The 13,002-nt window shown below is 41.8% G+C and overlaps 1 protein-coding gene and 2 non-coding genes across 6 annotated transcripts in view; 2 read left to right on the plus strand and 1 right to left on the minus strand.

Annotated features, from left to right (window-relative positions):
• LOC132978373 (ATP-dependent 6-phosphofructokinase, platelet type-like) overlaps nt 1–13,002 on the minus strand; it is a 66,110-nt gene that overhangs the window by 51,435 nt on the left and 1,673 nt on the right. For all 4 annotated transcript variants that reach the window (XM_061043533.1, XM_061043534.1, XM_061043532.1 and 1 more), the window contains exons 2-7: nt 7,774–7,847; nt 4,844–4,921; nt 3,360–3,549; nt 3,093–3,258; nt 2,491–2,535; nt 2,163–2,271 (exon numbers count right to left, since the gene is read on the minus strand). In XM_061043533.1, coding sequence (XP_060899516.1) covers nt 2,163–2,271; nt 2,491–2,535; nt 3,093–3,258; nt 3,360–3,549; nt 4,844–4,921; nt 7,774–7,847 — 662 coding nt within the window. The remainder of the gene's footprint in view (nt 1–2,162; nt 2,272–2,490; nt 2,536–3,092; nt 3,259–3,359; nt 3,550–4,843; nt 4,922–7,773; nt 7,848–13,002) is intronic.
• Nucleotides 77–170, plus strand: trnar-ucu (transfer RNA arginine (anticodon UCU)). Its single transcript has 2 exons — nt 77–113; nt 135–170. It is a non-coding gene; the product is annotated as a tRNA-Arg (tRNA).
• Nucleotides 1,488–1,579, plus strand: trnar-ucu (transfer RNA arginine (anticodon UCU)). Its single transcript is given in 2 exon segments — nt 1,488–1,524; nt 1,544–1,579. It is a non-coding gene; the product is annotated as a tRNA-Arg (tRNA).

Below are 13,002 nucleotides of genomic sequence, written 5' to 3' on the forward strand. Positions count from 1 at the left end.
ATTCAAATGACCAAATTGTGCTATTCTCAAACTTGCTTAGCGGCTACGTCGTCACTGAATGAGCATAGGCCTAAATGGCTCTGTGGCGCAATGGATAGCGCATTGGACTTCTAGGCAAAACCACTACAGAAGTGATTCAAAGGTTGTGGGTTCGAGTCCCACCAGAGTCGCACTTTTTAACACCAGAATAGAAATATTCACAGTATGTTTAAAAGATCTGTGATGAGTCACCACCAGAGTCATTACTTTTGGCAGAGGATAATAACATTACGCAAGTGTTTGCTCCAGTCTGAAATATTCATTTAAAGCATGATCCTTCACCTAGTGTATCACTTTTATGTCTTACAAGAAATTATCATTATTGGTCAGCCACTTAAAACACATTTTTATTTTTCATATAAAGTATTCTGCCTCTTAGTCACCTATCTTGCTCTTTTATTTCTTCATAGATTTTTACTTTAGTAACTTTAGATTTTGTATGCTCACAGCTACTGATAAATCTCTATATTTCACCAGATTTTATAATTGTGCTACATGGGATTGCTGCCAACAAAGTGATAAATCAATATTCTAAAATTAGAATGGCTAGAATGGGTTTAATTAATTATGATTACAGCTAAAAGGAATTACCAAAAATAAAAACGAATGCCACGTTTTGAACTAAAGGTCTACTATTTTAAAACATTTATTAGAAAAGTTCTGACTCTCTTAGTTTTCAGTGTTTGTAAAAGTCAAGTTAACTTGTGGTGTGACAGGAAGAAACAATGAGTTTTTTTCTATACGTCAGTATTTAAAATAAGGCTGCTGGTGCCTTTTTAACTTGACTTTTGTTATGGTGTTGCTTAATGTTGTTGTATCAACAGACCAACTCTGGTATTCTGTGACAGCAGCAGGTTTTCATGCCATTATGTGTGTTGTTTTTCAATGTACAACTGGCTCTTAGCAGTTTCTTATTTACATTGTTCAAATCCTGTCAGGGTCAAAGTTTAATTAAATATTTCAATCTTTGTATTCCTAGAAGAAATCCTGACTGCAGCACACATTGCTAACAGGTCCCTCACACTGCTCTGTTTTAATAGAGATATCTCATTACTCAGAGAATTGTATCCAAAATGGGCAATTTTCAGCTTATATTAGAATAAAAAACATGTAACACGATGGATAAAACCCAATTTATACACTGTTGATTCTTGTTTCATACTTCTAGTCATTATATTTTAAATGAGTGAAGTGTAGTGGAGGTATGAGAATAAAAAAATCCTGTAATAAACACCAAAACAGAAGCTTGTTTAACTTCTGGTGCACACATCAATTTCCTACTTTAAGATTGATTAAACTGCATCTTTTAATTTGGTTTTGTTAACTGTGTTTACAAGTTCAGAAGTACAACCTACTGAAGTGATTGTCCTGACTCATCGTGTGTGTGTGTGTGTGTGTTTGAGTAAGTGGAAACATATGGTGTTCACTGACAGCCTCACAGTACAGCTGGCTCTGTGGCGCAATGGATAGCGCATTGGACTTCTAGGCTGACACTTGTGAAGTGATTCAAAGGTTGTGGGTTCGAGTCCCACCAGAGTCGCACTTTTACAGTGTTAGTCAAACCAGTAAGAAAATATTTGCAGTATCTGTAATTGATTTGAGATGACTCAATGACACCATTGTCTATGACTCACTCTGATCTTTCCATTGATTGCTCTTTATCACAGTCCTGATTTATAGCTTCATGACCTTCACTTTCATTTCCTACTTCAGGTTTACAGTGCGCTTGGTGTGATTTGTTTCTCAGTGTGTATTTGGAAAAAAGTTTAGTGAAACTACCCAGCCATATGGAGAGCAACTTAAGTTGACGGTGGCAAGTCCGTGGTATGAGATGTCAGCTGTTATTTTTAGACTCACAACAGGCTGTGTGTTTAAAGGGACAACATAGAGACATCTGCTCAAACACTTACACTTCTGCTCAAGCTTCTTTTCTGTACCTTTTTATTAATCATGTTTTAAGAATGTAATGCAGCCTGTTTGTGCTTTTATAAGTATAATTGTGCCTTGTGTAATTGTGTATTATGAATACATGTTGTAAAGGAACTGAAACTGAAACTTTAAGTAATGAAAAGATTGTGTGTGTGTGTGTGTGTGTGTGTGTGTGTGTGTGTGTGTGGTGTTACCTCAGATAGTTTCTGACACATGCTGTCCTCCCAGCCGTCCTCAGGAGGCATTTCCGGAATAAAAACCCAGTCTGCTCCACATGCCAGGGCACTGACCAGGGCCAGGTATCTGCAAACACACACACACACACACACACACACACACACACACACACACACACACACACACACACACACACACACTGGACTTTAGGGGTGAAGTGTGCTTAGGCATGGTACAGAGTGCTTCTCTCTGGTGTTTATTTTGTTCTTTGGACAGTAGGCCTGCAGTAGCATATATAAAACAGTACAATATTCTTACATACAATAAGAGTGTGTGAGTGCTTACCCGCAGTGCCTCCCCATGACCTCCAGCACAAAAGTCCTCTGGTGGCTGGAAAAAAAAAAAAAAACACTTATCAGTGAAACACAGAGGAGGGATCAGTTATAAAAGATCAGCACAGGATGAATGGTTAAGACACACTCACTATCACTGTCTAAAGAAAACGTCTTTAAGGTTTGTACCATCTCAGATATCTAACCATGGATCTATCCGTCATCGATAAATAGCTGCAGCTACAGATTTTCTTCTTTGTTGTCATGTTCTGTCACATGCTTTCTAGGCTGGTTTGGGCTTCTTGTGTTGTCACATGTTGTTAGTAATGTATTTTCTTATAGATTAAAGGGTTATCATTTAACATGTATGCAGTAGATTTTTTGATCCAGCAGGTGTCGCCCTTGAGCACCAGCATGAAACCAAAACAACTCGCGCTGCATTGTTGTGTTAGCATGCTAATGCTAGTGATCTTTATTATGCTCGTATCTTGCAGAACTTTTGGTGACTTCTTTAGACACTTAATTCATGTTTTAAAACGGCAAAAGTTCCCCTTTAATGCCTACTATGTCATGTCAAATCTGCACTCTTCTCCTCTCTTTTCAGACTTTGTTTACCTCTGAGCGGTGGTCATGATGGCGTCCACCACCTCGATGATCCTGTGCAGGGCGGAGTCTGTGCCGATGGTCATGTCCGTGCCGCAGAAGTCGTTGTCGATGGAGCCCACCATGCCGACGATGTGCAGCTCCGAGTTACTGCGGGCCGCCTCGTCATTGATCAGACCTGCAAAAATCAGAGAGATAAGGGAAGATGAATTCTCCTCCCGCCTGTGGAGTTACTTTTGTAGGAAATCAACCCGGAAGCCCGGCGGTGAGTGAGGTCACCTTGCTGGACGAGCTCATCCAGCAGGCCGCTCCACTCCTCTCTGAACAGGTTCGCTCCCGTCAGGCTGCCGTCTCCTCCGATCACGCACAGGTTGGTGATGCTGTGCTGGACCAGGTTGTGAGCGGCCTTCAGGCGGCCCTCGTGGGTACGGAACTCTTTACAGCGAGCGCTGCCGATGACTGTACCGCCCTGACACAAACACAGAGTGTTATTATCAATATTTGTATTATTCACTCCTACTCAGTCAGTCTTTAGCTGAAACAAAACAAACATTTTCTAAATCATTCTTACAAATGTAGATCAATTTTATTATGATTATATTCTACTGAGACCTTTGAGGGTTAAAGGGGCTTTCAGATAGGATGCCGTTACTAGGCAACCAAAACGCCGGGAAAGTAGCTGCTTTTTGGATGCACATTGTGTCTTTCCACTATTCAGTAGAGAGCCCTAAACTTTCTTATGCTGAGGAGGAGGAGGAGGAGACGAGTAGAAGGGTGTGTGTTCATGAAATCCTCAGGGCACAAAGAGAAGGAGAAGCAGCTCTGTAACGACCACTTCACAAGCACGACAGACGTTTCTGCAGGTTTTTTTAAAACACATCTGGGACGCTCAAATTGTTTGAAATTACTCTCCAAACAAGGCAAGGCAAGTTTATTTATGTCGCACATTTCAACAACAAGGCAATTCAAAGTGCTTCACAAAAGCATCATGACAGAGAAAAGGAAAAGAAACATTAAAATAGAAAATAAAAAAATCACTGAAATTATTAAATCTGAAAATATGTTCAAATAAAAATAATTCAAATGAAATTAATTTAAATAAAAAAAATTAAAGTCAAGAAATTAAAAGGGTTTTAAGAGTTTAACATTAACAAGAGCTGTCTCACTGATGTCCTAGAAGGTCTAAATAGAGCTCAGGGAAGGTGGGACTGTGGTCTAATCTAACCTCCCTTTGGATGTGAGGTGTCGTCATGAAGCGCTGTCCCAAAGATGAAAATGTTTTAACTTCTATGCAGCGCACAGAGACGGAAAGTGCGGCCTTGTGCTGCGCATTGACAATAAATGAGTTGAGAGGGGCGTTCAGGTGCAGCCTCTTCCGGCCTCCGCATCCTGTCTTAAAGGCCCTGAACATGGTGTCATATTCTGATGATTCTTTGTAATATCGCCCCTCCACAAGTTCAATCTTTTTAAATGTGGCGCTGAGTGTAATCCAGTTTGGACAATGACGGTCTGACAATGACAAACAGTCAGCAGGTCTAATTCAATCACAGACTCATTTGGCTCGAAGCTAACGGCTTTTGCTGCCGAGACACGTCCAATGAGCACGACAGACGTCCGCTGACTCAGCAGATATCCGCTGTGTTGACCTCAGCACCAAGACTCCTGCTCATCAGTCAGACAGTGTTCTGAACGAGCCGCATAATAACATTTTTTTTTTTTTTTTTTTTTTTAATAAAGGGAGGAGGGGGTGACGCTCTGCTCACCACTTGCAGCATGCTGGACACACTCTCCCACGTCGCCTCCTTGATGTTGTCTCCACCGTCCACCATCCCCTGGTACCCCTGAGAGGAGAAACAGACATGATAAACATTCACTTCAAACATTCACACAATCCTTTACGCCAACATTAATGAGGACGTTTGATATTCAGGATTTTAGATTTTTTTTAGACATTACAAGCCCCTTTTGCACACTGGACATTTTATTGTCTCTTACATATCTCAAATTGTCAGATTTTTAAGTTGTTGTTTTTTTGTATTCAACATGTTTCATTATTTATTTTCAAACAGGGAATTACAAAAATCCTATTTCCCATGCCGTACATACATAGAATCTTGTACTTAACATACACATTGAGAGAAAGGGAAATAGACAAACAAAGCAACAAATAATAAAAGTGCACACACTGTTTCCCCAGGTTAAATACCTCTGTCCAATATTAAAATGAATCAAATGACTAAATTGACCTCTTAAGTTACAGACAGTGTTTGATGTTCTACAGTTTATTATATGTTTATAACTGCATCACACTTTTTCTTCATTTCATCAATTCATTTATTGTTTCTCAAAATTGTATAAACAATGTTTTCCAAATAATGTTGAATAAATAACAAGTAGATAAAAAAAATGACATCTTCAGCAGGTTTTTCTTTTCCAAACAGAAGACTGAAACCCAAAGATACAGCAACTATCTGATCCATCAGTGTCACTTCTACTGTAGCTGCTGCTTGATTCTGATTGGCTAGAGTGGAGTGTGATTTTAATTAGATTGAAAGATTGGCATAGAAAAAAAAACACATATGTCAATACACTCATTAAAACTCATATATTACAATCTTATTGTCACAAGTTTTAGTTTAGTTAGTCCCACTTCCCTGTAAGTTTCTGTGACCCCCTAGCACCCCCTGCTGACCTGTCCTAACTGACTGCAACTTGAAAGTTGCACATGTGTTGCTTGTTGAAGACACAGTAAAAGTGAAGCTGCAGTAAGTTCTGGTGAATCTGTTAAAGTTTGAAGTAGGGAGGAGGGCGGAGCCTCACTAGTGGACTGAAAGCTTTTAAAAGCTAACCAAGCTAATGTTGCAGCATCAATCTGCAGCTAAGGCAAACCACAGCTGTGGATAAAAGATGTTTCTATTTCCACTGCATTGTTTGTTTTTCTTCTGGGACATTTCTACCAGGAGCAGGATGGGATAATATCTCCAAATGAATCGAGTAGTAGTGTTGTAAACAGTGATCCTGCAACATACCCAGTCCTACAAAATGTTTTACAGTCTGTATTAAATGTCTTCAGAAGTGAGAGAGAGTCAGACGTACAGTATTTCAAGGTCTTTTAAAATGACAAATAAAAGCAGTAAAATTTTCTCTGGATTTGATTGGACCAGAGAAGGTAGGCAGTTTTAAGGCGACCCCCCCACACGGCCGTTTTGGACACCCCTCGGTTTACCAGGTATGAGAGCAGTTATCAGGTCAACAGGTGTTGCAGCGATGGAAGCGGGCAAGAGAAGTGGTTCAGATAGAAGTGATTGTACCCGACCTAAAAAGCCTCTGCATGTTTCTAATAAGCTCCACGAGCAGAAACGTGCTCAAACTAGGATCAATATTGGAGATGCTTTTGAAAAATGGAGAGAGGTTAGAACACAGAAAGGTTTACAGACCCATGCAGAGCTGGATAAACACTGAAGCTTCAGAGTCCACCACATGGTGACCTGAGTGAGCATCCACTCTAGAGAGGAGGGGGGGGGGGGGGGGGGGAGACAGCTCTCTATGATGTTTGGAATCTGGACTGCAGTACTAAGTTTAAACACTAGGTGTCAGAGTTACATACCGCTCATTTAAAAACATAAATCAGAGTTGCCTTCAATCAGTTTTCAGTCGCTCAAGTTGTTTGTCTGACGTTTTCATTTGTGCTTTGAAGGTTCCCAAAATACTGCGCACTAAGTGGTGTCATGGCGGTCAGCTGTCATTACTTACAGCTCCGGGGTTACTCCAGGCTGACGGGGATGACAGTGTAGTCAGTGAGGGATGAAGCCTGCCACTGATAATCCAATTATATCCACACTGACACCAGACCGTCTCTACCTGCCTCTGTCACCGTCGTCAATGGCGCCACGTCAATTTAATCTGCACATTTCCACTCAAGACATTTCATTTGGAACAAGATTATCTAGGTTTTTTTTTTTTTTGTTTTATAGATATTTTTTGGGGGGGCATTTTTTTTCCTTTAATGGATAGGAAACGTTGGGAGGAGAGAGTAGGGGATGACATGCAGCAAAGGGCAGAGGTCGGATTTTAAACATGGCGCCCCCTTAATCTCTTTTGGTTCACTCACGAGAAGGAGACCCTTGGGTCATGTGCTTTTTCATAATCTTAAAATGAAATGTCTAAAACAATCTGATGTATCCCCGAGCTGTAATCACAAAGAGCTGTGCCTAAATCCATCCATGCACATATTTGTCGTGCTTCCGGCTCGTCATAAATATAGACCGGCCTTATAGGGAGATGTATAGTTTCAGTAAAGAGCAGGAAGAACAATCTCCTAGTGGGGTGATGAAAACGTCTGACCAGAAGAAAATATGACACAGAGACCGGCCGATATTCACATCGACGAGAGGAACGCTTTAAAAATATAGAAAGGAAATAACCACCATTGTCTTTGATGCTGATCTGAATCTCAGACTTACATATTTTCTTCTGTCGCCTCCACATGATATGAAGTGGAACATTTTACAGAACGCCTCAGAGGGAGAATTTTTAAAAAATCTTTTTATCTTAATATCCGGTGGTTGGGTTCTCTCTCAAACCCAACGACCTGTGGCCTTTAATCGTCAGGCCTGGTCTGGCTCAGTGTCAAATATAAAGGAGTTGGCAGACTATCCGGCGGCTAAGTCTGGATCCCTGAGTCACGCCTCACCTCGTGGATGAAGTACACCTTCGCTCCCACGTAGATTCCCATTCGGACGGCGGCCCGGACTGCAGCATTCATACCTAGAAGAAGGACAAAGAGGAGTTCAGTGGAAACCGTCTGAACCATGATTAATACTGATGATGTGTTAGACGTGTATACTTCAGGATTTACTGCAGGTGTTAGTTTACTTGAGAGTTTGAGAACAAAAACAAATTTTACTGCATCCAACTATCAAGTGACCTTAACATTTTTCTTTAAAGAATTTAAAAAATAAAAATGCAACACAGGACATTTTTTTAAGTAATTTTTTGGCATTTTTGTCTTTATGAGAGAGCTGAAGAGAGACAAGGCATGTTGGGAGGAGAGAGAGGGAGATGACATGCAGCAAAGGGGGCCAAGGTCAGATTGTAACCCACGGCCTCTGCGACGAGGACTACAGCCTCTGGATGTGGGGCGCATGACTTAACCACTAGACTATCGGCGCTCCACTTTGAATATTTTTCAAGCGACAAAAACATTTATTTTCAAAGGCATTTAAAAAAATCATGTCTTAAAATTTTAAAATGAAGAATTGTTGAAATAGTAACAAAGCCAAGTGTAAAATCTAAAACACAGATTGTTTTCTTGGATATAATATGCAGCAAAGCAGGATAGAAGCTACCCATAAAGCCTTATTGAATCTTATAAATAATAAGGTATATCACAAGCTTAACGTCTCAAGAAAATCTAACTAAAATCATAAAGTAATTGTATATTTCCACCTAAACTGACAGAGAGAAAGAAGGGGGACAAAATGAAACACAACAACACCAAGAGGGAGCGACAGACACACAGGCAGCAGACAACAGGAGAGGTTAAAAGGTTCATATAGAAACAGAGCCACAGAGAGAGAGGAGACATCAAAATGCCCATGAGGACGTCTGCGCCGAAGCACTTAGTGAAATTAAAAACAAGACAGACGATAAATCTCAGTCTGAATCTGAGATCAACACTTAAAGAAAAAAAGATGTTTGGGGACTTCTTTGCTTTTAGAGGACAGCTGAGGGGAGAGACAGGAAATGTGGAGCGGAGACAAAGAGCGGGAGTCGAAGCTGTGCCCGATGCATCGATGTGTTAATGTGGTCCCTTCTCTACACACACTGAGCTAAACCATCGGCCCCTGTGATTAACACATAAATTATTCCGGAGGCTGCTGCTGACACCCTGATGCTGTTGTGTTATTAAAGTATTTGATGTGTTGTTGACATTTTGCTTCAGCGGTGCATCCCGCATGCAGACTCAGAGCTCATTCATCCTGATGGAGAGATTGTGCACAGAAGCCCCAAAATCAAATTACAGACAAAAAGAACAATTAGAGTCACACAATTACTGACTGATACGTACATCATGTTGAAGCTCACAGCACATTAGACAGGTTCTGCATCTTCAAATATTTGAAATAAGGCGAATGAACTTTGATTTACTGATCAATCAAAGACCTCTTTTTCATGGCTTGTTAGTCATCGTTCCTTATGTGACTTTTGTTTTGTAGATAATTTTATCACAAATGTTAGGAGTCAGTAACATCGTCCATATCACCCATCCCTCTGTGATGCATGTTTAAATAAAAAACAGATTATTTCTAAACAGCAGGTGGCATGTTTTGTCTTTGCCAGCCTGTTCTCTGCGACACAGCCAGCAGGACTCCTCTCTGCCAAATGTCCTCCCACACCACATGCTTCAAACAAGACGTCCAATTCACTGGCCCCTATCTGGAAAATATGAAGGGGATGTGACTACTCCTTTGATAACAATGTCAGGCTTCACCAACACCGCTGTATGCTATCATCCTTCATGTGACAAAGCTGGGAAAAAAAAGCTCCAACAACGGAGAGTCTGAAATCTAGAAATCTAAATGTACTATGGGAGGTAGAGCCTTCAGTTATCAGGCCTGCTCGTGGTACCTACAGTTTCTAAATGTACTATGGGAGGTAGAGCCTTCAGTTATCAGGCCTGCTCCTGGTACCTACAGTCTCTAAATGTACCATGGGAGGTAGAGCCTTCAGTTATCAGGCCTGCTCGTGGTACCTACAGTCTCTAAATGTACTATGGGAGGTAGAGCCTTCAGTTATCAGGCCTGCTCGTGGTACCTACAGTTTCTAAATGTACTATGGGAGGTAGAGCCTTCAGTTATCAGGCCTGCTCGTGGTACCTACAGTCTCTGAATGTACTATGGGAGGTAGAGCCTTCAGTTATCAGGCCTGCTCCTGGTACCTACAGTCTCTAAATGTACTATGGGAGGTAGAGCCTTCAGTTATCAGGCCTGCTCCTGGTACCTACAGTCTCTAAATGTACTATGGGAGGTAGAGCCTTCAGTTATCAGGCCTGCTCGTGGTACCTACAGTTTCTAAATGTACTATGGGAGGTAGAGCCTTCAGTTATCAGGCCTGCTCGTGGTACCTACAGTTTCTAAATGTACTATGGGAGGTAGAGCCTTCAGTTATCAGGCCTGCTCGTGGTACCTACAGTCTCTGAATGTACTATGGGAGGTAGAGCCTTCAGTTATCAGGCCTGCTCCTGGTACCTACAGTCTCTAAATGTACTATGGGAGGTAGAGCCTTCAGTTATCAGGCCTGCTCGTGGTACCTACAGTTTCTAAATGTACTATGGGAGGTAGAGCCTTCAGTTATCAGGCCTGCTCCTGGTACCTACAGTCTCTAAATGTACTATGGGAGGTAGAGCCTTCAGTTATCAGGCCTGCTCGTGGTACCTACAGTCTCTGAATGTACTATGGGAGGTAGAGCCTTCAGTTATCAGGCCTGCTCCTGGTACCTACAGTCTCTAAATGTACTATGGGAGGTAGAGCCTTCAGTTATCAGGCCTGCTCGTGGTACCTACAGTTTCTAAATGTACTATGGGAGGTAGAGCCTTCAGTTATCAGGCCTGCTCCTGGTACCTACAGTCTCTAAATGTACTATGGGAGGTAGAGCCTTCAGTTATCAGGCCTGCTCGTGGTACAGTCTCTAAATGTACTATGGGAGGTAGAGCCTTCAGTTATCAGGCCTGCTCGTGGTACCTACAGTCTCTAAATGTACTATGGGAGGTAGAGCCTTCAGTTATCAGGCCTGCTCGTGGTACCTACAGTCTCTGAATGTACTATGGGAGGTAGAGCCTTCAGTTATCAGGCCTGCTCGTGGTACAGTCTCTAAATGTACTATGGGAGGTAGAGCCTTCAGTTATCAGGCCTGCTCGTGGTACAGTCTCTAAATGTACTATGGGAGGTAGAGCCTTCAGTTATCAGGCCTGCTCGTGGTACCTACAGTTTCTAAATGTACTATGGGAGGTAGAGCCTTCAGTTATCAGGCCTGCTCGTGGTACAGTCTCTAAATGTACTATGGGAGGTAGAGCCTTCAGTTATCAGGCCTGCTCGTGGTACAGTCTCTAAATGTACTATGGGAGGTAGAGCCTTCAGTTATCAGGCCTGCTCGTGGTACCTACAGTCTCTAAATGTACTATGGGAGGTAGAGCCTTCAGTTATCAGGCCTGCTCGTGGTACAGTCTCTAAATGTACTATGGGAGGTAGAGCCTTCAGTTATCAGACCTGCTCGTGGTACCTACAGTCTCTAAATGTACTATGGGAGGTAGAGCCTTCAGTTATCAGGCCTGCTCGTGGTACCTACAGTCTCTAAATGTACTATGGGAGGTAGAGCCTTCAGTTAACAGACCTGCTCGTGGTACCTACAGTCTCTAAATGTACTATGGGAGGTAGAGCCTTCAGTTATCAGGCCTGCTCGTGGTTCAGTCTCTATATGTACTATGGGAGGTAGAGCCTTCAGTTAACAGACCTGCTCGTGGTACCTACAGTCTCTAAATGTACTATGGGAGGTAGAGCCTTCAGTTATCAGGCCTGCTCGTGGTTCAGTCTCTATATGTACTATGGGAGGTAGAGCCTTCAGTGATCAGGCCCCTCTCCTTTGGAATAATCGACCAGTCAGGGTCCGGGAGGCAGACACAGTCTGTATTTTTAAGAATAGACTTAAAACTTTCCTTTTTGATAAAGCTTATAGTTAGGGCTGGCGCAGGCATGCTGCTATAGGCTTAGACTACTGGGGGAACTGGCACCTTGAGCTCCTATCTCTCTCTCTCTCTCAGTGCATTAACATCATACTACACATCACTATGTGTAAATCTTCATGTTCTATGAAAGTTACGAACCACATATTTTCTTGGGAGCTCCTGAGCTCTCATGTCTCGTAGGATCCTCTGGAGCGTTAGTTGGGACGGCCTGCTGCTATGCTATGTTTGGTCCTATTCTTCTTCCTGCATCTCCCCCTATCCCATTGGTCGAGCCCGGCGCAGTTTCGGAAGATGAGACTGGTTTTGATTTCCGTCTCTTAGAATGATGTTTTTTTTCTTGCCACTGTAACGTTGCTAAATTTTGCTAAGTGCGGTGCTCGTTGGGTCTTTTTAGATAATATAGCAAGGAGTTCCCTGCTCTTTTGTAACGTGTCATGGGAAAACATTTATTATAAAATGGCGCTTTACAAACACAGACTGTTTGATTGAAAACAAATACTACTTTTTTACTCTATTATTTTTTAATGTAAAATAAAAGTGTAGGAGCCAAGACAAAAAAGCTAAATCCATCACCAAAGAAAAAAAAACCCTGTGTGTATTTCATCAGTTAGTTTTTTTTATTTTTTATGAATGAGTAGAAACTAGGACAGAGGAAGCACACTGTTTTGGTTGTACTCATCAGTTCTGCTTCAAAGTGCAGCTTCATTAAACCTCAGAAGCTGCCAGGAGGACAATATCTCATTACACAGTGTCATCACCACAAACACCCACTTTAAAACCCGTCACGAGAGCCGATGTGCTGTGATTTGCTGCAGGGAGGCTGAGAAACAACAAATGAGCGCACTTCAATACTGTGCTATAGGAGCGGTGTTATGTAAGAGCCTGTAAGCCAGCATGTGGTTTAACCCACACGTACAGAAGATAAAACATAGAAGGGCAATACAAAGGAGGATGTGTGCCAGGGTAAAAATACATGTTCTGGTATTTCAGGAACATCTGAGCACCAAGAACACATGGCATCTTTGTGGGGATTTTTACTAAATAATTATAGTTTGGTATAAAATAATAGGGCATAAAAGTGATGATTTGAAAGTATTAAACTTCCCCTTTCAATCTAAAATGATATTTCAGACTGCACTGCTTGAATGAAAATGACTGTATTTCTGCTGAACAGCACAT

This window comes from Labrus mixtus, chromosome 8, assembly GCF_963584025.1.
Source record: "Labrus mixtus chromosome 8, fLabMix1.1, whole genome shotgun sequence".
Taxonomy (NCBI): domain Eukaryota; kingdom Metazoa; phylum Chordata; class Actinopteri; order Labriformes; family Labridae; genus Labrus; species Labrus mixtus.